Source organism: Martes martes, assembly GCF_963455335.1.
Source record: "Martes martes genome assembly, chromosome: 8".
NCBI classification, from domain to species: Eukaryota; Metazoa; Chordata; class Mammalia; order Carnivora; family Mustelidae; genus Martes; species Martes martes.
This window is the reverse complement of record NC_137895.1, coordinates 3,305,311-3,332,989: the sequence shown is the minus strand read 5'-3', so window position 1 is coordinate 3,332,989 and position 27,679 is coordinate 3,305,311. Positions and strand designations below refer to the sequence as shown.

The 27,679-nt window shown below is 62.3% G+C and overlaps 1 protein-coding gene across 2 annotated transcripts in view; it reads left to right on the top strand.

Annotated features, from left to right (window-relative positions):
- Positions 1 to 207: 207 nt before the first annotated feature.
- Positions 208 to 27,679, top strand: part of GRAMD4 (GRAM domain containing 4) — a 73,830-nt gene continuing 46,358 nt past the window's right edge. Inside the window, exon 1 of one of the 2 annotated variants that reach the window (XM_080811677.1) lies at positions 208 to 310. In XM_080811677.1, the coding sequence (XP_080667803.1) occupies positions 282 to 310 (29 nt within the window). In that variant the 5' untranslated portion in view covers positions 208 to 281. Of the gene's footprint in view, positions 311 to 888; positions 972 to 27,679 lie in introns of those variants that run through there. The other variant, XM_080811678.1, reaches the window with a different exon arrangement.

Genomic DNA, 27,679 nt, shown 5'->3' with positions numbered 1-27,679 from the left:
AGGCGCGGGGCGGGGCGGCGTGCGGGGCGGGGCCAGGCGCGGGGCGGGGCGGCGGCTGCGCAGGCCGGGCCTGGAGCGCGCAGACTCCGCGCAGCGGGACGCGAGCGCGCGACCTGGCGCCGCCGCCGCCGCCGCCGCCGCCGCTGCCGCTGCCTCCGCGCTCGTGGCCCGGACCCGCGGGGCCGCCTCCTCCGGGCTCCCCGGCGCCGTGGGCTCCCGGGCGGGCGGCAGGTGCAGCGCGGCCGGGCGGCCGGCGAGGGGGGCGCCGCGGCAGCGGGTGAATGAGAGTTGGCCCCGATCTCCGCGCAGGGTAAGCGGCGCGCGCGCGGACGCCCACGCGGACCTCGCGGACACACGGACCCGCTCCGGCACGGGCCGGCCCGGCCGCGACCCGGCGCGCTCGGCCACGCTCCTCCGGTGCCCGGAGCCAGCGGCCCTCCTAGAAGGGCCCCGCGCGGGCGCGCCCCGCACACACGCCCCCAGGTCCCGCGCGGGGCCGGAGCGCGCGTCACGGCCGCCCCCCTCCAGCGCGTGCCCCGCGGCGCCCGGCGCCCGACCGGCCTGGGAGAGGAGGACGTCCCGGGGGCGCGGGGCCCGGGCTGGGGTGCTGCTGGTCGCTGAGCTGGGGGTCGCCGGAGCTCGGCGGAGACCGGGGCTCGGCGGGCGAGCGTCGTCGTGGAACCCACTCCCTGGGGACACAGGAGAGGAGGAGGGAGCCCGCGACCCCAGAAACGACCCCGCCAAAAAGTTGTGGCCACTCGCCCCCTCCCTGCACCCCTCTTTCTGCCCTGGCTGCTCTCCCTTTGTTTGTGACTTCTAGCTAGTGGGGCTCTGCGGGCACCCGGGCCGCCTGCAGGCCAGGAGGCGGAGTGGAGTGTGGCAGCCCCCAGCCTGGGGTCCCCACCTGCTCAGAGCAGAACCGGCACCCCTGTCCAGGCCTACAGCTGCGGAGGAAGGGGAGCCAGAGACAGGTGGGCGGGCTCACCTGCCCCTGACAGTGGCACTGTGGCGGGAGGAGCGGCAGGCCCCAGGGTTGGGGACCTCCGTGGCTGCCCCCGAAGCCTCTCGTTGCTCTAGGGGTTGTTGCCAGTCCTGAATTTCCAGACGCAGGGAAAATTCGTTTTGGAGGAGATCTTTTGCAGGATGGGAATCTCGTCTTGCCTTCCCTATGCGGGCTGGGGAGGAAATACAGTTCTGAACCTTTCCCGCACACAAAAGTCGTGGCTGTTGGGTCCCAGGCCCCATAGTGGCCCAGCTCTGGGGGTTGTTTTAAGTCTGGGCCTGGCAGGATGGGCAGGGGCAGGGCTACGCACTAGTTAAGAGAGAACTTCAGAGTCTTGTCTCTCGTGCACATGCCCTGTGACCTTGGGCAGGAAGGCATTGCGCCTCCCTGTCCTCAGTTTCCCCAGCAGTAAAGGGAGAGGGGGGCTGATACAAGTATTAGATGAGGTGTTGCAGGCCACCAGCTGGCCAGGCACGCCCAGGGCAGAGATCAGAACACCCAGTGAGGCTGTCAGTGCCCTCTGCCCCCGGGCAGCCCGTTTCCCTGACTGCCTCACTTGCGTCCCAGGCGCATTTGAGGACACATCTTCCCCCTAGGTGAGTGTGTTCCAGCTCTCGCCCCTGCCCTGTGCTGGGAGGGAAGCACATCCCACCGTTGTTAGCTGGGACCCCTTGAATTGGGGACCTAAGGAAACCTGTCCCACCTTCCTGCTTGCAGACCCTCAAACACCCTCTGCCTGGCCCAGGTAGGGGGCCTGGCTTGGCTGGCCTTCGCCCTGTCTTGGGCATGGTGTTGGTACTTCTGGAGCACTTTGTGACTGCAGGGCAGGGGCCTTGAACCTTCACATCTGGACAGTGCTGGACTCATGGCAGGGGGTGGGGGTGCCAGCTTGGTCCCGGGGGCTGGGAGGTGGGGGGGTCCTCAGGGCCCTCTGCCCTTCTTCCCCCTCAGCTGCCCTGGCTGATGAGGTGTGGGGTGTGGCTGTCCCAGTGGTGCGGCCTGTGGACGGGCAGGGCCTGTCCTTGTGATGTCTGTGTGTTTGCACTCGGGAAAGGCATTTCCTGGAAACTGGGAAAGTCTTAAACTTGTGGTCTGCTGGGCTCTGGCCCTGGCAACCTGTTTATTCTGGGTTTCTCTGGAGGTGGGTGAGGGACCCCTCATGGAGGAGGAACCAGGTGGTCTCTCTCCAGACCACCAGCCCGCAAGGCTCCCCTCAGTGTCCTCTTATCTGTCAGCCCAGCCAGGAGTGGGTGTCAGGAGACCAGTGGTTGCCAGCGCCCGGTGACCGGCAGTCCCTGTGCTCCCTGGGCCTCACCTTCACCAGCTGGAAACGAGGGGGAGAATCAGGCCTGTTTTTCCTGAATCACCATTTCTGCTCTACGACAGAACAGAATAGAATCGTGGTTCGGGCACAATGAAACAGTGCCGTTAGAGCCCAGTGAACCCTGTTGCCAGGAGAGGCTGTGAGCCTGCAGCCCTGTCCTCTGTGTGTCACAGCGACGTTCCAGATGTGACAGACGCCAGCCCCAGCCCCGGGCCGCTCTCGGTGGAATCCGTGTCCTCGGCGAACAGAGGGGCTGCCTTGACGCGTCCGTGGTGTGGCCCGCGTTGGTGGTCGTGCCCTCGGTACCCCGTCACCTCATGGGCCCAGTGGACCCCTTTCAGCTCCCCCCGTGTTGTGGTTGGGCTGTTTCCCTCCGGGGGCTGGAGCCGCAGGAGCCTGTGGGGGACTGGAGTTCCCACCCTGGCGCTGCCGGGCTCCAGCCGGCGGCTCCTCCGTGGGGGCGGCCCTTCTGGCGCCCCTCACCTCTGATGTCCGGCTCTCTATTGTGTGTCGGGATGGGGTCCCGCCTGGCGGCCTGCTGGGGACGTGCTGAGCGTTTCTGGAGCCCCTGTCAGCACAGAGCGTGTACTAGCTGGGAAGGAAGACACCGGCGGCCGGCCGTGTGGCCCGGCGACCCCTTCTCTGAGCTTCTGGCTGCCTTGCTTCCCGCGGCACCTGTCGCCCCGAGCACGGGAGACCGTTTCCCGGCGCGCTTGCCGCCCCGTGGGAGCTCTGACCATGCTGGGGTTTGGGGCGTCCCGGCGCTTAAAGAACTTGGAAACGAACTGGGGGAGAGGAGGTGTGGGCTGTGGGGGTGAGTCGTGGGAGGGACACAGCTGCGCTTGCTGGGGAGGGGGCGTCTGTGTGCTCAGCCCAGACAGGGCGTCCGTGGGAAGCCGCTCCAGGAGAACGTGTCCACTCCCGAGGTGCCGGGAGGAAGGCCTCTGGGGTGGGGTGGGGGGGCTGGAAGCGGACTTGGGGGCTCTTTGGCACCGCGGTGGGTTCGGGCCGGTTTCTTCTGTGGCCCTTCGGCGGCGTGGCAGTGGGGACTCTCGCTGGGTCTTCATCCTGGGCAGAATCTCGAAAATACCCCACGCAGAGGGGTTAGAGTTCAAGTCCCTGACAATCCGGTGTGGCCGGTGGGTGCGGGAGGAGACCCGGGCCACTGAAGATGATGGTGGTCGAGGGACCAGCGGTCGAAGGCACAGCCCTGCCCCAGGTTGGGAGTCGGCCGGCCGGCGAGGTCAAGAAATGTGATCGGGTAACTTGAGAACCTCAGGGGAGGTCGCTTGGACGTTCCTTACAGAGGTGGAGCCAGAGGAGGGTTCCCTGATTACAGAGAACCGCGCTCCTTCCTCCTTCGGTGTCTGCATGCGGCCCTCGCGGAGGGGCTGGGGGGAGACTTTGGGCCCCTGCTTCTGCACCGATGACTGGCGCCTCCTGAGGGCTGTCGTTGACGTTGTCTGGCGTCTGAGTTCTGACTGGGTTGCGATCGTGTTTGAGGCCTGTGCCTGAAGTCCTCTGTGGTCACCCTGGAAGACAGGGAGTACTGGCCATTCACAGAAACTCTGATAACAGTGACAGAAAGCACTGAGACCAGCGTGGGACATCAGGTGTGGGACAGGTGTTCTCCACGCACTGTCCCCCTTCCGCCCCAGTGAGAGAAACTGAGGCACAGAGAGGTGGGCTGGCCTGTGCCCCCATTTAGATAAGTCGCAGGGCTGCGATTGGAACTTGGGTTGTTTGGCTGCAAGGCTCCTGACCTCACCGCCTCCCCGATAACCCCTGTGGCAAGTTCAGTTACGTTTCCGGGGCTCCGTGAGAGTGGTGTGAGCGATCATTCAAGAGTCGTGGTGGGAAGGCTTTCTGCTATCTAACATGCGGCAGTAACGAGGGCGTCCCTTACCCCAGGGCTGCCGGCCTTCTGAGCGCTTTGTAGGATTGACCTTTGTAACCGGAGGTGGGTGCTGTTACTAGCTCCATTGCACAGATGAGGAAGCTCATCTCCGAAAAGTAATCTCCCTGAGGCCACAGGCTGGTGAGTGGCAGTCAGCTTGGGACCGGTGGTGTCTGTTCCCAACCTGTAGCAGGGAGGGGAGGTGGAGAAAACGTGATCTTGCTGCTGTGTGTTCTTGGGCAAGATGCTTAGCCTCTCTGGGCCTCGGTTTGGTCACCTGTAAACAAGGGTCTTGGTGTAGCATACAGAGACCAGAGGTTTGAGAGCGTTCTGCCATTCATAGAATGGCGTGGGCAGCTTCTCCAAGGAGGAGGGGTGGGGGGAGATGGTGGTGAGTGGGCAGGTGCTTGTAGTCCCCAGCACGGACTGGTGTTTGGTGGCTGTGGTTGGAGTCAGGGCTTCTAGCTCTCTCAGGGCTTAGCCCCAGATTTGGGAAGAAAGATACGGGACACCAGGGGGCCCTGTGTCTCCCCTCTGAAGTGAGGGTGCTTGGAAACCGTAAAGCACTGTGCTCAGTGAGTTGTTATCTGTGCCTCTGGAATGAGGGATGGGAAGGGGGCTCTACCCGAACTCCTCTATGCCACCAAAGCCAGGTTAATCTGTGGGGAAGAGAAACCCAGTGTGCTGGGTACCATCGAGGGCCCCAGAGGTGGGGGGGGAGCAGCTCCCCCTCTCTCGGGCAGGTTCCCCACCATCAGCGGAAAGCACTCTGCTTCTAGCCCGTCCCCCTGTGGGCAGCAGGGGCTTGGGGGTGTCTGGGGGTGAGCACATGGCGTGAGGAGGCAGGAGTCCCTCCCCAGCCCTGCCAGCGCGGAGTATAGGTGGGGGCACATCTGAGTCCTTCCTGTGCCCCAGCAGCCTCCATTCTGAGCCACCCGTCCTCCCTCTCTCCCTCCCCCTCCGCCCCCTTCTGCCCGAGGTGCCTGCAGGGCCGGCAGAGCCCTCTGTCTGGCGCAGCTCTGCTCCCTTCCCCAGCCAGGGTGGCCTCTGAGCCCCGGTTAGGGAAGTGCCCCCTTCACTCCCCCCCCCCCCCTGCTCCTGTGCCACTTCTGCCCCTCTCTGCTTGAGCTCCCCAGTGTGTAAGCCTTAGGGAAGTGAAATGTGGCCTCAGCACAGGCTGGGGTGCCGGGCTGTGCCCTGGGGTGGGGGTGCTCCAGGTCCCGGGAGCCTGGCTGGGGGAGCTGCGGGATCCGGGGGCGGCCGGGCCTCCACAGGGAGGGGGCAGGGCCCTGCAGGCGGAGAGGCGGCTGTTTTTAAAATATCTTCATTGAGGCGTAATTTACATGTCATGCAATCCACCCATTGAGAGCGCGATTCACCAGCTTTTAGCATATTCACGAAATTGTGCAGCCGTCACCACAATCAGATTTTAGAACATTTCCGTCACCCCAGAAAGAAACCCCGTGTCCCTCCGCAGCCGGTCACCCCTCATCCCCGCCTCTGACGTGGGGTCCGCTGGCCGAGAGGAGGCCTTTCATCTGTCTGTGTGGCCGTGCGTAGCCGTGGGGGCCTTTTCTGAAGCGCAGCCTTCAGGCACCACGGGACCCCGGGCCGCCTTTCTTACAGGCTCCGTGGGCTCGCCTTGCCTTTTCAGGTACCAGGGGTCTGAGCCCATAGCCGCCCCTTCGCCCCTTCTGTCGCTGTGGCTTACCTAGTGTGTGCAGGGACCTCAAGCCGTTTGCATACCCATCATCTCCAGGAAGCCTTCCTGGTTCTCCCCTTCCCACAGGGTTAGGACCTCAAGGGCCACCGTGCCCTCGTGCTGGTCACCCTGCGCGGGCTCGCCTGTTGACTCACCTGCTTTCTGTGCCGCTGGAGGGCAGGAGCCTTCCTTTTCGTTTTCTGCTGGGCTCTTTGGGGACAGTGTGGGGGGGGTGAATGGTTGCAGGTGGGGGGTTGGGTGGGGGTGGGTCCATGAGGCTCTCTCCCCCACACCCGCACTGTTTCTGTCTCTCGATGATTATCCTACGATTGGTTGGTTTTGAAACTTCACTGTGTCCTCTGGAGCGCCTCAAGGGCAGGGCTGGTCTGGCTGTAGGTGACGGGATGCCTGGAGGCCCGCCCGCCCCACGTCCCATCCGTGCCACGCTGTTTGTTGGCTTTTTAATAGACCGTATTTTATAGATCGGTGTTAGAGATACAGAAAATTACACGGCTGCGGCCGAGATCTCTCCACACCCAGGGCTCCTGCAGGCTCTCCTGGTGTTACCATCTTGTTACCGCCAAACAGTGTTAAAATTGGTGAACCCGCGTTGACACCTTATTAACTCAAGTCGGGCTTTAGATATCCTTCGTTTTAATGTAAAACCTTTTTCCTATCTCAGGACCCCATCTGGGCTCTGGCTCTGGAGGTTCCTTTGGGCTGGGACGGTTTCTCAGACTTTTCTGCTTTCTGATGACCCTGACAGGCCAGAGAAGCATTAGGAAAATGATAGGGTCCCTCTACGTTGGAATTTGTTCAGACACCTGGAATTCCTCTGTTGGAATTTGGATGTTTTTCTTGGGGCTGAACTGGGGTCTCAGGGTTAGGAGGAAGCCCACAGGGGCAACGCCCTCTCCTCCCACCGCGTTGGGGCACCTGCTGTCTGCCTCACTGACCACCGAGGTGTCGACCTTGTTGGCCACGGTTGCAGGGCTGTCGTGGGCACGTCGGTCAGGCTTCTCCTCCGTGAAGCTCCTCTGTCCCCCGTCCACGCTGCCCTCTGAAGGGAGTCTGTGTGCGCGGCCTGTGCCAAGGGGGGTCCTGCCCCAGCCCCTCCGGGGCCAAGTTTCTTCCTTCTTTATTTGGAATTTTTCTGTGTGGGAGCCTGGTGTCTTCTCCCCATTTACTAATTTATTCAGTTTCTCTTGTATCAGGGCAGAATCCTGTCGCGTTCTGTGTTTTGAGTTACTTATCTCGTTGGAGGACTTGTTCTGGCTCTGGCCCCCATCCTGGTGGGGGGTGAGCACATCCCACTCCCTGGCTCTGCAGGTGGCCCTAGGCTCACCTTGCCCACGTCTTGCCCCAGCCCTGCAGTTGGCCGCTCCTGCCAGAGCACGGGGTCCGGACCTGGGGTCGGGGCCTGCCCCAGCCCTGCGCTGGGCCCACCCCCTGCCAGAGCTCAGTGTCAGGACCCGGGGTCGGGGCGCTAGGCGCATTTGCTGCTGGGGAGTGGTTCTCTCTGCGTCGGCGGGCGGAGCGGGAGACACACTCGAGTACTCTAACCGTGGGTCTCTGCGCGCCTCTGACGACGTCTGTGAGTCACCATCTGTGTCCGCGTTCAGTGAAATGTGAGTTCATCCTGACGATACAGTCTGCTCATTACCACGTGGATACTCTGGCCTCCTCTTCTCCCTGATCAATAAATTCCTATCCCGCGGTGGGAGACGGGCTCCCCGTTGGCCATGCGTTTCCAAAATCGTTCCTTTCTGGTATGCGCGTGGAGCGGGGTCACAGTTGTCATCCTGGCCTTGGGGAGCAGCTTTATGGGCCTGGACGCAGCGTGCGTGTCCGGTTCCAGCTCACTCTGTGGGGCCCGGTGCCCTGTCAGAGCTCAGGCCCCAGGGGGGGTCACGGGCGTCCCGTCTGCAAGAAGGCCTGTGGCCTGCAGGGAGAGGGCAAGAGGAGAACGGGGCCCCCGGCCCGGCCCGGTCAGCCGGCCCCACGGGGATGGGCACAGACTTAGTATGCTTTTGAAATGTGAAAGCGGGGCTGACTTTGAACATGGCCCAGAGGTCTGGCCTCGGCAGCATGAAGAGAAGGACTGCGAGCAGACTCGAGCTCGGCTGCATCTTGGATCAGGATCCTGGCGGGGCCTGGCGGCTTCCCACCTCCGAACTCACACCTGCGCGGGCTGGGGGGTGGGGGGGATGACTGCAGAGCAGCCGCTGTGCCCAGAGACCGGTTTCCTTTCTGGGAAGGAGAGAAGCGAGACTCGAGTCGGCTTCCGTGCCCGTGTGGGGTCTGTCTGCGGCACGTGTGGGTCCTGTTGGCAGGGAGAAGGGCTTCCGCTCGAGGCTTCAGAGCCAGGCGGGGGGTGGGGAGGCAGAGAAGGCTCCGGCTCCCTGAAGCTGGGGACCCGCACACGGTCTGCAGGCCCAAGGGGGTGGGCAGGGGCCGGCGCTGGGGAGGCCTGCGCACAGCCACAGGGCTGGGGGGCGGGGTAGGTTTCTGAAGAGGGGAGCAGCCGGCTGGGCAGGCTGGGAGGAAGGCTGGCACGGCAGCCGTCCCTGTTGAGAGAAAGCGGGACAGGACAGTGGGCGAGTGGGGCACTGATGAGGACCGTCGCTTGGAGTGGGCACACGGGTGGGCGGGCGTGCCGTGCCCACCATCCTGTCTGCACGTCACTGTGCTCTTTCCCACGCCGGGGGGTCTGGCTCTGGGAGGAGCTGGCCTTGTTTTCTCGCCCGTGGGTGAGCTCCTGCTGTGGCCCCGGGGGGCTCTGGCCCTCCCACCCAGCCTGCTCTTGTCCCCGAGTGGCCCTTCCTGGGAGTGAGGCCTTGGGACCTGGTGGGCACCATCGTGCCACCATCCACCTGTCACCCTGCTCACCTGGCTCCCCCACGGAGTGCCCCCATCCCAGGACCTTGCTGTGCCACACCCACATTGCCCCTTCTTTCTGGGTTGACATTTTGGGGTCTGCTAGGTCCTATGCAACAGGCAGCTTCAGGGGCAGCAGAGCTCTGGGATGACCGGAATCCCTTGGGGGTCATGGCTGTCCAGCGTGGCTGCCTGGCGGCTGTAGTCCGGGGCGCGTATGTCTGCCTGGAGGGGAGCCCGAGCTGCACTGCCGGGGTGAGCCTGGCGGAACCAGCGAAGGCCTCGGTCCTCCTGCCCAGAGCAGAGGGGGCCGGAGTGGAGGGCTCCCCCTGCTCCGAGGATGCTCCGTGGTAGAGACCGGAGGACACATGTTGGTGTCAGCCCCTGGTTGGGGAGCTTGGCATTTATTTTCTTATTTTTATTTTTCTAAAAATATTTTATTTATTTGTGTGACAGAGAGACACAGCGAGAGAGGGAACACAAGCAGGGGGAGTGGGAGAGGGAGAAGCAGACTTCCCGCCAAGCAAGGAGCCCCATGTGGGGCTCGACCCCGGGATCCCGGGATCAGGACCCGAGCTGAAGGCAGACGCTTAACCACTGAGCCCCCCAGGCACCCCTGGAGTTTGGTATTTAAACCTCCGAAGCAACTTAAATAGTGAGAAACACATACAAGCCTGTAATATCCCCGAACTCAGACTCTCTCTCTCTCTCAGAAGAACCAGGCTGTCGAGCCACCCACAGGGTTCCCGCAAAATCCACATGGCGGTGGGCGTGCCTTGTGGTGGTGAAGGGCGCACCCGCCCAAGGCCCGGCAACCCAGAAGCAGGACGGTGAGGGTCACGTGTGGGGTGGGGCGGCGGGGGCCCAGCTGTCCCGACTGACACTGACCCTTGGTTCCGGGGGTTGAGGCCATGCGCCCCCTCAGGGCCCCTCTGAGCATATCCTGGGCAGCCGCGCGTGCCAGGCCCGGCCCTGTCCTGCCACATGGGTTGAGCGTACAGCGGGTGTGCTGGGCACATCCTGGAGCAGGAGGAAAAGGAATACTTTGTTCAGCAGCCAGTGCTGGGGAATGCAGGCAGATGTGTGAGTCACACCACACGTACTCCGTGAGGAAGTTGAAGGAAGGTGTGAGCATCTGTGTGTGTGTGTGTGTGTGTGTGTGCACGTGCACGTGTGTGTGCACACGCGGTGCGAGGGGTGGCGAGCGGGTTGGCGTTTCTCTTTGGGAGGAGGAAGGATAGCAGTGGGGACCCAGTGCTGGATCAGAAGGTAGAACCGAACGAGTACCACTCGCCGGTCCCTGGAGGCCAGCGTGCCGAGCGGCGGGGGCCGCTGAGCGTTTGGTGGAGAGGAAGTGAGCTGAGTCAGCCACCAGAGAGCCCTGGGCGTCCAGGCTGGGTGGAGCGGCTGGCGGGATTGGAGTGAGGACTGGGAGGGGAGGCGAGGCCGGAGGGGCCATCCTGCCCCTGCGCCCTGGGCCCGCCCTGCCTGCCTGTGTCCCAAGGGCGAGCCCCTGGTGGGAGAGCCTAGAGGCAAAGGGTCGGTGCAGGTCAGGAGGGGTGCGGGCGCTCGCAGCCTCTGCTGAGCACCGTCGCTGGGGGGCCCTGGGAGATGGGCCCCAACAACCTGATCGAGGCAAGTGCAGGGGGAGGGCGGAATCCTCAGGACTGCCTGGCATCACCACCCCCCACCGGCGGGGGAGCGCGAGCGGCCGCTGGACATCTCCCTGGTGTGCGCGGAAGGCACGGCCTCCGGAAGGGGGGTGACGGGCGTCCTGGATGTTGAGGTCTGCTCACGTTTGTGTGAGGCAGCCCGACTGGTTCTTGGGAGAACTGGAACTCTGTGGGGTGAGCCAGGCCACGTGGGGCCCAGGAAGGGGGGGCCACGGCCTCTCCCCAGCCAGTTTCTCCTCTTTGAAAAGCCCCAGCTCGGGTCGTCCCCAGCTCCATAGTTCCTGCTGCACTGGGGGGGGGGGGTGGTGAGAGTCCAGATGCCCCCACGGTGGGGAAGCGGGAGGCTGGAGTTCTTGAAGTGGCCCTTTCCTCTCCCTGGGGTCCTCCGTCAAGCCCCTGAGCCCCATACCGCTGTCACACGGGCTGGGCCTTTCTCATCCCACGATGTAGGGGCGACTGGGCAGAGCCTAGATGTGGGCCGAACGCTGTTCTGGTGGCTGCTAAAGCCTTTGCCTGGGTCGCGGCTTCGCTAGGATGCGTGGGGCTGGTGACTGAGCCTGTCCGCTAAAGCAGAGCTCCTGCTGACCCGGGGCAGGGACCAGAGCAGGGCTGTCATGCGGGGCAGGAGCTGGGCACACAGCAGGTGCCCGAGCAGTGACCAGTGGCCAGCCTAGCTGATGCTCCAGGAGGAATCCTTCTGGAGCTACAGCCCTGTCCCAGCGACCTTAACCCCCCAGCAGGGTCACTGCCATCTTTGGGAAAGCCCTGAAGCCTCTTGGGTGGGGGGAGCCTTGGATGCTGGGGACCCCACCTTATGTGGCCCAAGCATGGACGTCATGCTGGGGGGCTGGTCTGAATGGGGGGTGTGGAGAGCTGCCCGAGAGTCCCCCAGGGGAGGGTGAGTGGGTGGTTGCCACCCCCCACAGCAAAGCTGGGAGGGCCTTCCCTATCCCCACCTTGCAGAGGAGTTCAGTGGGGCTGGAGAGGTCCTGGTAAGTGGCTAAGATGCTTTGCTGCCCTAGGGCCTGTGCCCTTGTCTGTGTCCCGCCTGCCACACCTTTTGGGTCCATTTAGGGGTTTTAGATGGTTGAAGTTATCCTTTTTGTTACCCACTTACGGGCCTTATGTGGATGCTAAACTTTGCTTTTGGGGGGTCCTGCCCCCTTCATACATGTATGCATGAGGGCCCCCCCTCGCTCTGCAGGGGCCTCAGGCTTTCCCACACCTCCCCAACCCTCACGGGGAGGCTGGGGTGTCAGATTCCTCTCTGACCCACCTAGCCAGCCCCCAGTAGGCCCTCCCACCCACCACCTCACCGCGGTGGGAGGGTGTGGGTCTCTCTCGCGGGACTGTGGGCTCCTTGAGGGCAGGCTTGGGCCTGGCCGTGCTGTGCAGGCGCCTGCCGCCCGTGGCCGGTGAGCGCTGGATCGGGAAGGGCCCCCGGGGCTGATGCTCTCTGCGGGCCCCCTGGCCTTGTTGTCTGTCGCTCAGAGCCTGGGGGCGTGGGGACAGGGGCCTGCAGGAGGGTGCTGCCCAGGGTCTGGCTCCCTCTTGCTCTGCCCTCTGCAAGCTAAGCCAGCCCAGTGGGCGGTCCCTGGAGCAGAGGCGTGGACTGGGCAGGGCCAGGGAGGCCTCCGTAATCTGGGCTGTCCCTCCCCCTGGAGCCTGTGTCACAGCCTACGGAGAGGACCAGGAGCCTTGCTGGGGGTAGGGCAGGACCACAGGACCACAAAGCAGAGAAGAGCAGGAGGCCTCGGGAAGGCTCGGGAAGGCTCACACTGAAATGCCGCCCGGTGATGGGGACCGCGATCCTGGAGGCTCTCCAGGTGGCCCAGGCTTCATACCCACGGCCTCCGTCCGTAATGGCCCCCTGTGAGAGCTGGTGAGCCTGGCGCAGAGGTGAGGTGTCTCAGAAAAGATCACACGGCCAGAGCCATGTGAGGCTGGGTGACTAGAGGCCACTGGCACCCAGGGCCTTGGCATGTCTCCATCAGCCATGGGGGCCTGAGCAGGCCTCGGGGGGTGGGGGGCCCTGGGTTCCTCCCCCAGGCAGGAGGGGCTGAGCCTGGAGTGTGGCCGGTGCAGCCCTGAGTCCAGGCCTTTCTGTTTGCTGTCTGGGTGCCGCCCGGGTCGCTGCGGGCCGCCTTGTCTTCCGGCAGAGAGCTGAGGCGGGGGTGGGGGTGGGGGGGTGCCTGTCCGAGGAGGTGCTCCTGGGCCTGGGTTGCCGTCCATGTGTGTCCGTGTGTGTGTCCCAGGCCTGGGGCTGCAGCTGGTGGGTGTCTGCCGGTTGCTCCTTGCTGGGTCTGGCTGGGGCGGCTTGGCTGGGTGACGGGAGGAAGGAAAGCCGGGGCTGGAACCGACCAGGAGGGAGGCCAGGGCCCGGCAGGGCTGGGTCTGAGCATTTGGGAGGGCGAGCCCGCAGCGTCTGTCTGAGGACAGCTGAGGACCCGAGGTTTCTAGTTTAGGGACGCAGGTAGAGAAGGCAGTGGGTCCCAGAAAGGGCGCCAGGTGCCCAGACCCACAGGCCACGAGGTAGGGAACGGTGTCCTCCCTCTTCCCAGCGCGCCTGCAAAATCCCGCTTTATCTTCTCATTCTCTGATGCCAGACTCAAAAAACCCTTGCTGCTGCATCAGAAATGGACTGTCGGTTTTCCAGCATTTACCAAATTTGGAGGAGGCCCGTGCTGCCGGAGTTGTACCTTTGTCCCAGGTTCCACACCCCGCTGCACTTTGCAGGTAGCCGCGCTGCGGTGGGACGAGGGACGGTGGGACGAGGGACGTAAGTGTCTGTCGGGTGTGGCCCATTGCTGCAGGCCCCTCTCTTGCCCGAGGGCATTCGGGCGTGTTGGAGCAGGTGATGCCAGTCATGAGTCCATCCCCCCTCCGCCAGCGGGGTCACGTGGTGCCCTGGGACGGCATCCCCTCCACCAGCTGACTCAGTACACAGATCAGCTTCCTTCCTTTAAGTCGGGCAGGTGTGTGTCCTTTTAAATTACCGACTGCCCCGCCAAGGGCTGAAACAGCTTGGTGAGTTGTCGGCCCTGAGTCCTACAGCAGGGAGCTCCCTTGCTCGTTCACAGCCGGGTTCCTGGTCTCTCTGCATCTTCTTCCCAGGCCGACTGTGACGCGGGGGGGGGGGGGGGGTGGCGCTGGGATGGAACCACACCTGCAGGACGTCCAAATCTGAGGCAGGGCTCCCATCCCGAGAGCCCCTGGATTCTGAGTGTCCCGTGCGTGGGGACCCGCCTGCATCCGCTGGTCCCTCCGCTCACAGAGGCCGGCTCTGCGGCGGTGCGTGCCTCGGACAGCCCGGCCGCCAGAAGAGCCCACTGTGACCTATTTATAAAGTATTTCAGAATCACTTACACGAGTATTTTGTCCTAAATTCCGTGTAATTAGGAGATATAAACCGTACTGCGTGATTATTTTTGTGCACTCGCGTAACCTAAATGAGAACTCTCTCCATGTAGGTTTTGTAAAAAAAAAAAAAAAAAAGAACCCATTTTAACAAAAACATAAAAGGAATTGATTTCCCCTACACGGCTCTCGCATAGCCTTGAAAATCGCGCATCTGCGTGATAACCAGGAGACCTTGTTGACGGTCGTCTCATTTGCAGACCCTTTCATTTACCAGCAGCGGAAAGGGAAACTGTGGAAATGTTTCCAGAGTCCCTGTGAGTTCTGGCTGTGGATCCGAGGCTGGCTTCCCACCCGCCCCGCTTTCCCCCTAAGCGTCGGGGGGAGCCGGAGGCTTGCGAGCAGGTGCTCCCGGCTGCTGCCGGCGTGGTGTGAGGTGTTGGGACGAGGAGGGCGATTTGTGCCAACGGCGTCCTCTCGGTGCGTGCCCTTGGGTGCGAAGGCAGGTTGGGGCCGTGTCGGTGGCGGCGTGTGGGGGGCCGGGGGGGACTCGAGGGCCGGCTCTTTCTCTTCTTCCCGGCTTCAAGCGCGCAGAACCGGAGAAGGCCCCGCCCTCGGGTTGCGGGTGCCACCTTCACGCGTGCAGGACCCTCTCGTCTGCTTACTTGGTTCTTTCCAGTGTCCTGACGCCCTTGAGCTTCCCGCCCAGACAGAAGCTGGGACCTTGATGAGAACCCCGCGTGATGGGCGTTCTGCCAGCCGTGCGCTCGGGCACCTGACGCGGGCTGCCGCCCCCCTGGCTTCCTCCTCTCATCCGCAGGGCCTGACATCGGCCCCCCGGGAGCGTTCCTCCTCCCTGCCCCTCTTTGTGTGATTGAATCTGGAAGGACTGGTAGAAGTGGTCTGGGCGGGCCCAGAGGGTGGGAGGCGGGGAGGCGATACCAGCCCTCTAAGCCAGGACAGGTATGAAAGCACACTGGTATGAGGGACCAGGTGTGCTGGGGGGGGGGGGCGCGGCGAGGGGAGAGGCCAGAAGGGGCTAGAGAGGAGCTGGGGAGTAAGGAACATCTGAGGGGTGAGCCCTGGGGGGATAAGTGTTTCCAGGAGTCTCAGATGTGGAAATGGCCTGGGATGGGAGAGGGGCAGCTGAGTCTGGGACAGGTCAGCTGGAGGTGGAGGCTGGGGCCTCCTTGGAGTGCAGGGAAAGGCTGGACCCCCCTCCCTGACCTTGCCGTGACCCTGGAGGAGTGAGGGGCAGCACAGGGAGCCGTGGGGCTGGGAGGGCGCTGTCACGAGGCGGAGCATCGAGGGAAGGGGGCTCTGCGCCCACCTGTGGCTGCAGCCCGCAGACCAGGCCCGGAAGGACGTGCCCTGCAGCCCAGAGGCTCACACAGGCTATGGGCAGCGTCCTGGGGAGGGAGGTGCGGAGGGGAACCCAGTACCTCGGGTTTCCAGAACAACCAAGGAGGTGATGTGGGGGAAGCTGGCCTTGGTGCCTTGGAGGGGGATGCCCCTTCTGACCTCAGTGTCCTGGGCTCTGAGTCTGCCTTTATTAAGGGGTGCCCCCGCCGGGGACCCTCGTCTTGTAGCCTCGGGTAGGAGCTGGCTGTGCTTCGGGAAAGTGAGGCAGTGCCCGTGGCGTCCGGGTGTGGCACAAGTGCTGGGGTCCCAGAGTGGAGAACCTTGGGAGGCACACAGGCTCCCATCAGGCAACTCAGCCCTTGGCCAGGGTCGGGGCCCCTGTCCTGCCTCAACACCCCTGCCCCTCCCTGTGCCCACCCCACAGCCCCAGCTCCCCGATGACCATCGTCTCAGTCATCAAGGATCAGCGAGGCTGAGAGGCAGGCGCACGGAGAACCTTCGAGCGGCTCTGCGGAAGCCGGTGCCTCCCTGTCCCATGCAGGTGGGGACCGTGGGTGACGTTCACAGCCAGTCGGCCAGCTGGGTCCTCTGGCTCTCCTGTTCTCACTCGTGGTGCTCTTTTTCTTCCTCTGCCCCCTTCATGGGCTCTCCCAGGGAGCTGGGAAGGAGCGGGAGCCAAGTAGGGTCCTCAAAGCAGGTCAGCATGAGCCTAGTGTCCCAGAGAGAGGAGCCAGTCACCCCCGTACTCCCCTCTCTCCGAGAGCTGACCCAGCTTACCGGGTGGGTCGGCTTTGTCCAGAGGCAGTTTGTGGACGCTGGTGGGGTCGTTGAGCACAGGTGCAGTGCTCCGAGGGGGGTCGCGGGTATGAATCCGCAGGTTCCCTCCCCCTCATCCTCCTGACCTGGCCGGGAGCACGGGGTGGGGGGGTAGCGAACCAGCTCTCCGCAGAGAGACCCAGGCTGGGAGTCTTACTGGGGAGGTGGCGCCAGGGAGGCCGGAGCCAGCAGTGTGCACAGGCGTGAGTGTGCCTGGGAGACGATGCAGGCGGTCTGTCCTGCAGGGTCACCTGTGACCCTCTGTGTGTGTGGAGCCTGGCCTCCCCGGGCCTGGGCCAGTGTGCTGTGCCGGGGTGGGGGCTGCTGATGGCCTGTCTTCTCTGGGAGCCGGTTGATGGAATCTCGTTTCCTTTTGGAATTCGGGGATCAGGCCCCCACAGGTGCTGTTCTGTTGTCTTTCTGGGTCTTTCCCACCTCCCCTGAGGCCTCCACGTGGCGGCATCTCGAGGGTGTGGGATGGACTCGGCTGCCGTCCCCAGGCTGGATGGGAAACCACCGTTCTCGGCTGTGCCGACCTGTCTGTCTGGTTAAACCAGGTCTCCACGCCTGCTTTCGGTGTGTCCTGCCCTCCCTGGGAATCCACGGCCAGCCCTCCAGACCCCTTGGCTGGGACGAGCGTGGGGAGGTGGCTCCAGCAGGGATCTCGGAGCTGGGTTCCCGCGGCCGGGCCGGGTGTGGACACACAGTGCGGGTGCTGGCAGGAGGCCGCCACGGACACGGCCTGCTGGTTCCCCGGAGCCCCGCAGCCCGTGGGAATGCGAGGATGCGGTGAGCCGGGGACTTGCCGAGGGACGTCTGTCTCACGGTTTAGGTGACATGCCCGCAGTGTTTCCATGAGGACAGAAACGGTGGCATCGTGGAGGGCAGGCTGGTGTGGATCATGGGTTGTTACCGACGCTCTATTGGCACATGTTCCCCTCCAGGTGTGGAAGGTGGCGTGTTCTTCCCAGTTGTGGGTTTTTAGTCAATTCAGGATGTGGCGTTGGACCTTTTTTGGGTCCAACGCTGATGAAAATTCGTGTGAGATGCTTGGGCCTCTTCTGCTCTGGTGAGTGAGTGGAGGCAGGAGCGTGGCTGTTGGAGGGCGGGCGGCATGGTCCTCCTGCCCCGTGGTTGTGGCCGCCCGAGGACTCCCGCACGGAAGGTGTGGGACAGCCGCTGGTGCTTCCTCGTGGGACCCTCTGAGTGGCTCCCTCCCTGACTCTTAAGGGATGGTCTCTGGCCAGCTGTTCGGGGGTCCAGGTCTTCGGGGTCTGGTTGGCTGAGCTGTAGGGGCCTGCCTGGGGTCGGGGCACCCGTGGCCAGCCAGGGATGTGGGGGCGTGGGGCAGCGGTGATCTCCTCTGAGGGGCAGGTGTCCCAGGCCCCTTTCCAGCCGTGCTGAGTGGCCAGAACAAAGGAGGAGGAGAGGGAGCTGGGGCCAGGAGCCCAGGAGCCCAGGGGCGCCTAGGGGGAAAGTGAGTGCCTGGGGCAGGGACAGCAGCCTCACTCCGGCCTGTGAGCTCGGCAGCCCTGCAGGAGAGGGTCTCGGGGACGGGGACAAAGCAGACTGCGATGTGTGGTCAGGTCGGGACATGAAGATTTAGAGAGACTCCCGAACACAGGGCAAGTCCGTTTGGGGAACCCGTGTCAGCAGAGGGGGCTGTGTGTGTCAGTAGTCACGCTGTTACTTACTTAGCGTGGGGATGGCCATTGGCTTTTCAAGCCATGAGCCGTGATTTTCATCCTTGCGCTTCTGGGTGTTGACTTTCCCTCACTGACCGTGTCCTCTTGGTTCTCCGTGGAGGGAGATGAAAGCCTGCGCGCAGGTCAGCCCTGCTCAGCATCGCAGCCCCGAGGCCCGGCGGGTTCTGTCCACTTGTCCTCGCCGGAGCAAGTGCACGGTGTGGGTTTAACTACCTTCGCGGAGGAGTGACCTTTTCCCACGTGGGCCCCCCTCGTGAGCGTGATTGAGGAAGACCCCGGTGCCTCAGGCTGCGGGCGGTGTTTCTCCTGGAGGATGGCCCAGGGAGCGAGGAGGCCGACCAGCGCACATCCCATCTAAACCTTCAAGGCCCCGGGAAAGTTCGCTTGTTTCCAGGACGCTTTTTCAGGGTCCTGCGGAGACGGGGTCCTTCCGTCCTCGCCCGTCTCTTCTCAGGCGACTGCGAGACGGACCGTTGCATGCATGACTGTTTGTGGCTGGTGATGCCTGTGGTCTCCGGAGAGCGTCCCTCCGACGCCTGAACACCTCCCTCAGCTGTCAGCCACTCCTCGTCTCCCTCTCCAGGGCGTCCCCCATGTTTCGGAGTCACCTTGTTGGCCCAGCAGCGAGGGGTCCGCCGCAGGCTTGCTGACGCCCAAGGGGCCTTTGGTGCTTGGGACCTGGGGTGGAGGCTGTGACTCTGCGGGCCTGGGGCCCTTAGGCCCTTGTCTCTGGTTCCCTTTCTTTCTTGTTTGTTTCCTTCCCTGTCACCACTCCTTCCTGCTTCCCGTGTGTCCCGCTCATTCTCAGGCAGGCTGTCCCCCAGGAGGGCAGCACCTGTGTGCTCCAGACTCCCGCAGTCCTGTTACCGAAAAGGCTTCGATGGGCCTGCAGGGCTCAGTCCACGTTGTGGGGGGTGTCAGGAGGCAGGCTGTTGGGTGCTGAGAACCACAGACACCGTGTGCACCGGGCTGCAGAGGCAAGGTGGGCGTGCAGAAGGCCGGGTGCAGGACAGCGTGTGCGGGTATGCACACTCAGGTGTAAGAGCCCATGTGCCCTGGGGCAGGGGTGTGCACCAACTGAGAGATACCTGTGGATGAGGACATCAGGGAGGGCTTCCTGGAGCAGGCGGCTTCTGTGGCCCCTGGAAGGTGCATGGTACCCAGGGACAGGGAGGGTGTTTGTAAGCAGAGGGGGTGGGGAAATGTGCTTGGGGACCTCCTGTCACCTGAGCCCCCAAGGAGTGAGGCAGAGGTGGAGAAGAGAGAGGTGTAGCCACTGGCCTGGCTGGGCACAGGGGCATGGCCTCGCCCCTGCTGTCTGACTCTGTGCCAAGCGTCCGCACCTGTAAGGTGAGGGCGCCCTGCCCTGCCCTGCCCCTCTGAGGTTCCTCTTGCACACGTGGTGACACAGAGCTGCCACGCGCTCCGTAGCTTGCCGCCCCCCCGCCCGCAGTCCGGCCCGCCGCCTGCCGCAGCTGAGGCCTGCTCTGGTTGTGCCTGTGGACACGGTTCCCTGCCACTTCCCTGGAGGCCTAGACGGGGCCAGAGGGAGTCGTGGGCCGGTCCCCGCACGCCGTCTCCGGAATCGGGGTAGGATGCTGGTTCTCTGAGTTGATCTCTGAGCCCTTTATAACCTTCCGTTTGTGAGGTCGCCAGAGGCCCTCAGTGGCACGGGTTGTCTCTGTCGCTCCTCACCCGATGAGAAAGTAAAACTAGGAACTTCAGAAATATTCATTAATTGATCAGAAACTGCCAACTATAAACCCATTACATATTCACACAAGTAGCATATTTTATTTTCATAAAATTACCGTTCCCCCACGCGCCTCCCTAGACGGAAAGAAACGAGTGCAGGGAGCAGAGGCGGCTCTGCAGGCCTGGGGCTCGGCGTGACTGAACGCAGCCGGCGTGCCGGGTCCCGTCCCTTGTGCCGCGCGCAAGAGCAGGTGTGGGAAAGCCGATGAGCCGTGGGTTTAACCTTGTGCGTCCCCCAAAAGGGCTTCCTGGACCATAGTCTGAGAACTGCTGGTTTGGCCTCCGGAGAGATTTCCCTGACGTGGTGAGTGAAGTCCCTTGTTGCCATTTTTTCTGCTTTCTTTAGAGTTCTTCTTATAAAAACACGTAAATAAGATCCTTCTTGACTTTTATTTGAAACACTTGATTTTAAAACTTTGCTGTGGAATAGTCAACACATTCAGGATTCAAAAGGGGGTTGAAGCTCATGTTGGGTCTCCAGTGCCCCCTCCCCTCCCGTCCTCCCCTCCTCTCCCCTCCTCTCCCCTCCCCCCCCCCCGGGGCTCCGTGGCGTCTGGCTTGCCCACACTGGCAGGTAGCAGTCAGCCCAGGCTGCAAGGTCTCCAGCAGGGCATGCAGGGGGTCCTCACTTCTTGTTCAGACGATGGGGGATCCCACGTGTGGCTGTCCCCCATGGATGGACATGAGGCTGTGTCCTGCCTCTTTCTGCTGTTCTAGAAACAACATGGCAGTGAAATGACCTTGCCTGTACATCATTTTGCAAGTGTGAGAGGTTCCTGGAAATGAAATAGTGCCGTTACGGGGCGTTGCAAAATGGCCCTGTGCGCCTCCTTCCGAGCCGGGGACCCTGCTTCCTGGCCTCACGCCCACGTGCCCCGTGTCCGCTGGGCTGTTAGGGAAAAGGGCTTCTCAGTGTCATTTCAGTGTGTGTTTCTGTCTTTGTAAGTGACGATTGTCTTTCCGTCTGTTTGAGAACTGTTTGTTTGGCTTTCCTGGGAGCCGTCTGCATCTTTTGCGCATTTTTCCACGGGACTGTTTATGAATCACGGACAGATTAATCCTTTGTGGTGTGTGGGGCCAACATTTCCTTCTGGATTATCATTTGTTTCACTGCTGACGGAGGTTTCTGCCTTGCAGAAATTTGTTTTGGAAGTAGTCTGTGTTCTTACCGTGCGTCACATCTTGCTTGGAAAGGCCTAGGCTGGTCCGAGGTCCCGGACCCTCCCCTGTGGCCCCTGGGCCACTTTGAGTGTCATCTGAATGTGGCTCCAACCTTGCTTTTCCCGCACAACTACTGGGATGTCCCAGGTCGTTTGCAGGACGGTGTGTCTCTCCCCCTGTGCTGTGAAATGCCACTTTGATCCTGATGGCAGCTGGGTCTGTTTCTGCACATTTTGGTTTGTTACGCGGCCCTGCTCTCTGTTGACGCGCCGTCCCCATGCCTGCGGAAGGGCTGTAGCTGCGTCACGTTCTGTTACGTGGTAGGTCTGGACATTCCGTTGTAGGAGACCAGCATACCGTCCGTCTCTAGATCTCTGTCACAGTCCCATATTGAAACTCTGTCCCCATGGAACACTGACCCTCCATCCCCCTCCTCCCATCCCTGGTGCCCACCGTCACCCCTCTGTCTCTGTCTCTGTTGATGAGACTCTCCCAGGGAGCGTCTGAGTGGAACCCTGCAGAATTTGCCCCTGTGTGGCTGGCTCATTTCGCTGGACACAGTGCCCTCCAGGCTCGTCCATGCTCTAGCCCCCATCACAATTCCCGCTGTTCTCGAGGCCAAGTGATACGCCATTCTGTGCATAGACCACACTTTGTCGGTCCATCCATATCTCTTCAAGCCCCAGGTGTCGGTATTGGGGTGTAGCCCTGGACGTGGGGCTGATCGGTCCTTTGGTCCTGTGTTTATTTTCTGGCCGTGGGTCCTGGAAATCAGACCGAGTGTTGTCCTGGGAATCTGGCGAGTGGATGGCCCTGAGCCGGGCAGCTCGGGTCCCCTAGCTGGTCCGTGAACTGTCGGGGTCGGGGGGACAGGGCGGGAGTGATGGGGAGCCCTCGCCTCCGTCTTACACCCAGTCATGGCTGTGAGTCCCCCTGAGGGGGGGACCCCAGAGTCGCAGCAGCTGTGTTCACAGAGTCCTTTGTGCCGGCCTGGCCCAGAGACAGGCATGTGGGAGCCGGGCCTCCAACCTCCTAGAAGCAAGCAGGTGGGGGCTGGGTGGGGGGCGGGAAGGCTTGAAGCCCGCGGGCCCTGTCACTGTGGCTCTCTGGGCAGCTGCCGTAGGTGGGAGCTCCCTGCGCACTCCCTGTGCCTCGAGTCCGCTGCCCCAGAATGGACCAAGCCCCTCGCCCAGACTCCTCTGCTTCCCACGGCCCCACTGTTTCCTGTGCCCGTCCTGCCGGGAGGCTCCGTGCTGCTCCCTACCCTGGGGTGTCTCCCTCTGCAGCCCGTGGCTGACTGCCGCAGCTCAGAGCAGCCTGCCCTGGCCTGTGGCCCCCTGTCCCCCACTCACCCGACTCCTCCTCTCCATGGTCAGGAAGTGCCAGGGCCTTTGGCGAGCCTCCTCTGTATTCCCACACCGGACCGCATCTGGTGCGTCGTAGCTGCTCATTAAACGCCCGCTGACCGCTTCACCTGTTGCAGTGACTCTGAGTGGGCAGCATGGGACTGGCACGCCTGCTTCCGTAGCCCCTGCCCTGTGACCCCTACTGCACAGTTTGAGGCTGTGAGCCTGAGGCCCCAGGGCTGGTGCTGGAGCTGATACGCGGCTGCCTCGTGTGGCCCGCAGAGGCCCTCTGCCGCCAGGCCGGCCAGGACGTCCCGAGGAGAGACCAGACTGTCCGGCGGCCACCCTGGAGCTTGGCAGGTACCTGGGTGGCAGGTGCAAAGACAACTTTGAGGGTTCAGGTGTGGTTTTTGTTTTTATTTTTTTCTTTTGCGCCGGATGTGAGTGTGTAGCAGAGGCCCGTGGAGGGAGGGCCGCCCGGCGCCTGCCGGCCCCTCTGCCCACTTGCCTTGTCCCGGCTGTGTTCTGTTCCCGTCCTGGCCTGCTGAGCAGGAAGTGTGGGCTCCACCCTCTCCCGTGTGTTGTTTTAAACACGGAAAGCCTTTTTGTGGCATGTGGTGCTTGACACCCCGGGGAGGCCTGAAAATATCCCGAGGGCTGGCTGGGAGGTGTGGAGTGGCTGGCGGGGGAGCCCCAGGCCTGGGCTGGGTAGAGATAAAATAGTGGAAACAGAGTGGCCTCCGGGCAGGTGGTTTGGCTGAGCACGAAGGCGCTTTCCGTCTAAGGGGCTGTTTAAAGCTGCGGGTTTACCCTGGTGCTCAATTCGCCTGGGGACCCGGAAGGTCTTTAAAATGCACCTCACCCACCCCTGCCCTGACTGGTTGCCAGAAACAGGTGACGGCCAGGTGACGGCCAGGTGATGGCCAGGTGGCAGCCGGGTGACGGCGGTGTTGGGTCGGGGCTGGTGTAGTTGAGTGCGCCGCGAAGGGGGCAGTGTGCAGCCATGGAGCATGGATGGAGGGGTTTCGGGCAGAGGGTGGGACCCGGGGCTGCCTCCTGGTGGCGCAAGGGCTTATTCATTGTGCTCTTTGTCACTGCAGAGCGAGGGTCACTGCCCGAGACCCAGGGGATGGCCCTTCAGGGTGGGCAGTGCCCTCCCCCCGTGCTGTTCCCAGCTGGCTCTCCTTCTAGCTCCTCTGCCTCAGACAGGAGTCGGGGGACGTGGAGAGAAGTCCCTGGCCCACGACTTGGGTGGACGGAGATGGTTTGGTTTCCCTCAGAGATCCTTCTGGCCCCAGGGAGCCTAGAGACCGTCCAGGCTGTCCCAATCTCGCCATGGAGGGCACCTTGCCCCTTACCCCTTTCCTTAAGAAGACTGGATGGGGGTGAGGTCCACGCACAAGCGTGTGATGCTCAGGCCGCTGGCAGTGAGACCCCCGTGCTTAGCCAGGGCCCAGGTTCCCTGTTAGTGGGCCAGTAAGTGCTGTGACCTTTCTGAGGGTTCTTGTTCTGCTGGGCGTCTGTCCCCGAAGGACCAGGGACAGTAGAGCGTGGCCCATGGGCCAAACCCAGTGCGCTGCCACCTGCTTTTGTAAATAATGTTTTTGGCCCAGAGCCACACCCATTTTGTGGTCCAGCAGAGCGAGCTGAGAAGTTGGGACGGCTGTGCGGCCTGCCAAGCCCGACATTTCCTACCTGGCCCCTTGCAGAACAGGCTCGCCCGGCCCCACGCCTCGTCTCTTGCGGTGTCTTGACGGTGCACTGCCTTTGGAAAGCAGCCTGATTTCAGACAGCTGCGAGCCACGCCCCTTTCTGCTTTCAGGAACTTGGGCCGGGGCCATGGCAGGAAGTCATGCCTGGTGCCCGGAATTTGGAAGGTGTTTCCTACCAGCTGTCTCATTGGCTGGATCTCCTCAGGTCCTGGTTGCAAGGATAAATGGAGAGAAATTGAAATGAATTTGTGTGCATTTCTGGTAGCTTATTCTATTTTCTTAGGTGACACGGAGGTTTTTGTCTAGCTGCTCCTAAACATTAGGTTTTCTTGTTAGCCCTGTTTTGTTTAAATAAACATCAGCGTGGCCACTCTGCCAGGCTCCTTACTCAATAGGCTAGGCAGAGCAGCCTGGGAGCTGTCATACAGTGAGGGACGTATTAATAGAGGCATGTGCTGGGGAGGGTGGGATGGCTGGGTCTGTCTGGGGTTAGGGCAAGCGTAGGCTCTGGAACCCGGTGAGGTTGGTTCCTGTTTCTGACATGCCACTTCTCTTTTATGCTGCTTCCCTGAGCCTCAGTTACCCCTTTTGTCAATTTAGCAGGAGTTCTTTCCTCTCGGCATTGTGACCAGGACATATGACCCCTGTGATGGGGGAGCTTGTTGCTGCCTGCGATTTGGGGCCCTGCACGGGTTTGGGGGTGTACAGGAGGCCTGGGGACCGTGAAAGCACGGTGCTGGGGGTTTGTCCTCCCTTGCGTCGGGGCCCTGTGAACACTCGGTAGCAGGTGCTCCCAGCCCCTGCCTGGGGCTTCCTCTCCGGGTGTGCATCTGGGCTGAGGCCCACATGCCTGGAGACAGGTCCTCAGGTGGCCCCAGCTCACACCTGTGACGGGCGCTGCCCTTTCTTTCTTATCTCTACTTCAGAGACTGGGAGGGCTGGGCTGGACCTGGCCGGCCCTGCCTCTGTAGACCTCACCGTTGGTCCTTGGGGCCATCTCCAGCTGGGGTCAGGGGGCATAGGCCTGGTTTGTGCAGGGCAGGTGGCAAGGCTGAGGCTTGGTCCTGGTGCACCGGCTGGGGGCGCTGCGTCCTCTCTGCTTTGGACGCCTGCCCCCTGCCCCAGGGTCTGGTCTGAATCCTCCCTTAGGGTTCTGGGCACCGTGGCCCTTGTGTCCCACTGCCTGCAGGCTCCGGTCACCCACCAGCCCTTCCTTTCCTGCTTGCAGACGGTTTGGAAGTTTCTGATGGCCGGGGACGGGAGGTAGGTCTTGAGTGTCCTGGAGCCTCTTACCCTGGCTTCCCCCCTCTGCCAGGCAGGGACGTCACCATAGCGCCCCACAGGGAAAGTGACAGCGTGCAGGGAGAGTGACCTTTGTTGAATGTGGATTTGGAAGGTAGGATCTGGGATTTTGTTCTCGTTACTGCTGATCACTGGGTGACAACGACGGGGTCCTTCCCCGCACGGGTGAATGTGATCCCTGGCAACCCTTGGAGGAGGGACGACCATCAACGTGCTTTCAAACCTAGAGACTGGCACGGGGGAAGGTGGTGTGACCCACACAGGGTCATGCGGCATGGCAGGTGGCATCCTGCTCTGGGCACTTGGGACCACTGCACTCGCAGCTGGATGGTGAGGAAGGGATCAGCATGCAGACCACTCCCCGTGGGCTCCCCAGTGGGAATGGCCCCAGACAGGCACGTGTCCCCTGACTGTCCCCTCAGCTGTGGTTGGTGTGTGGACGATTATGCTGCAGGACGCCTGAGTAGGGGTGACCTCATGGAGAGTAGGAGCTCCTTGGCTGGACAGGCGGGTGGTGTCACACCACATGTGGGAAGAATGAGGGGGTCACCTGGTGGCTGGGAATGCCTTGGATAGCAGGAATGTCCCTGGTAGGGTGCCAGGGGTCCAGGGGCGGGTCTTGGCGCCCCCTTGGGGACCCAAGGGGGCTGGGATGGGGAGGATGGTGGGCGGAGTCTCGCTCCTTTCTGCTGTCCAGGCCCAGTGAGCACATGGTCTGGGTCCCACCTCTGGGACTGTCTTTGGTCCCTTTGGCCCTCTCAGGGCCTCAAACTTTGCATTTTGACCTTGGCTTCTGTTTTGTGCGTATGTCCCCGAGCCCTACAGGGGAAGAAGGGTGAATGGGAGCTCTGAGTCCCTTGATGTTTCCTGAGCCCTGTTCTTATGTGCCTGTGACAGTGTGAGAGGGAAGGAGGAGGACACATGTACTGGCACCAGCCCAAACTAGCCTGTACCAGCTCATACCAGTCCATACCAGCCCGTACCAGCTTGTACCAGCCCGTACCAGCCCAAACCAACCTGTACCAGCTCTTACCAGTCCGTACCAGCCTGTACCAGCCCAAACCAGCCCGTACCAGCTCATACCAGCCCGTACCAGCTCATACCAGCCCGTACCAGCTCATACACAGCTTGTACCAGCCCATACCAGCCTGTACCGACCCATACCAGCTCATACCAGCCCGTACCGGCCCAAAGCAGCTTGTACCAGCCCATAGCAGCCTGTACTGGCCTGTACCAGCTCGTACCAGCCCATACCGGCTCATGCCTTTCTATACCAGGCCATACCAGCTCATACCAGCCCATACCAGCCCGTACTGGCCTGTACCAGCCCATACCAGCTTGTACCAGCCCATACCAGCCTGTACCGGCCCATACCAGCTCATACCAGCCTGTAACGGCCCATACCAGCTCATACCAGCTTGTACCAGCCCACACCAGCTCACAGGCACTGTTAGCATTGCAGGGATCTGGGAGTTGGCCAGTAATAAGAACGGGAGCCTGTGAACTCACAGTTAGGCAAATTTGAAGCAAAGGTACCCAACTGAGCTCCTCCTTGCCGAACTGCCGTCTCTGCTTTTATTCGCTGGCGTGGTCCCGAGGTGGTTTGCATCGGTCTTGTCTGAAAGGTGGACATCCTGGCTCACAGTGGCCACGGCATCAGGCCCAGCCACACACCCATGCCTGCACGTCTTTGGCGGCTCGCAAATGGCCACGGTGGGAGCAGCCACACCCCCGGAACGGGCCGATGCCACGCATCGGGGCTTCACTTCTCGTTTTGTTGATTGTCTGGGCTTCATTGAGGGACGGAAAAACCACATGTGTGACGTGTGTAGCCACTCGCTGTGAGCGGCACAGAAGAGCCAAGGTGACTCTCAGAAAACTGTCCTGCCCTTGGGCAGGGGAGTCCCTGTCCGCGAGCCGCGCGCGGGGCCCTGATGCGCGCCTCCCACATGCACCTTGTCTGTCTGGTTCGTGTGAACAGAATCGCCAGCCAGCATTCCTGTCCGTGCCGGACTTGTCTGCCAGCTGCAATTGTGGTGGACAAGGGCGGGGTGTTAGGAGAAGTCACAACACCCATGAGCAGCACCAGCCGCACGTTTTACCAGTATTTGTGTGTGGTTTGTAAGAGCCGTCCGACCTACGTATCTGCTCTTGGGTCCCCAGGGCCACTCCCTGTGCCGTCACGGGCTCTCCAGGCCGTGCGCGTGATCCCAGGTCACAGAAGAGGGGGGTGACAGCTCACACCAGGCCCTCCCAGCTCTCCCGCTCTCTCTGACTCTCTGGGGCCACCCAGGCCATCGTCAGGGTCACCGAGCTGGTGGGACCTGTGTCTGTGTACCTTCACTGGCTGATTACACTGGGGATTTTGGGCTGACCTTCGTGGGGGCAGACAGGCCCTGAAGATGCTTGCCCCTGGGAAGAAATTCAGGCCTCCACCTCCCCTCCCCAGAGAAACACCCAGGTTATGGGAAACTTGGCATTGAGTTTTCTGCGTTTATGGATTTGAGGGCTGCAAACCCCAGCAGGGCTCCTGGCCGAAGTCCGTGGACCGCCCCTTGCTCTGAGGGCCCTGTGGAAGGGCAGCTCTTCGCGGCTGTGGCTGGGGGTCCGGAGCCGGCGTAGGGCCCCAGGTTTCCTGGTGCTCAGAGGCTGGCCAGCACGGCCCCGCCTTTGTGCATCATTGCTT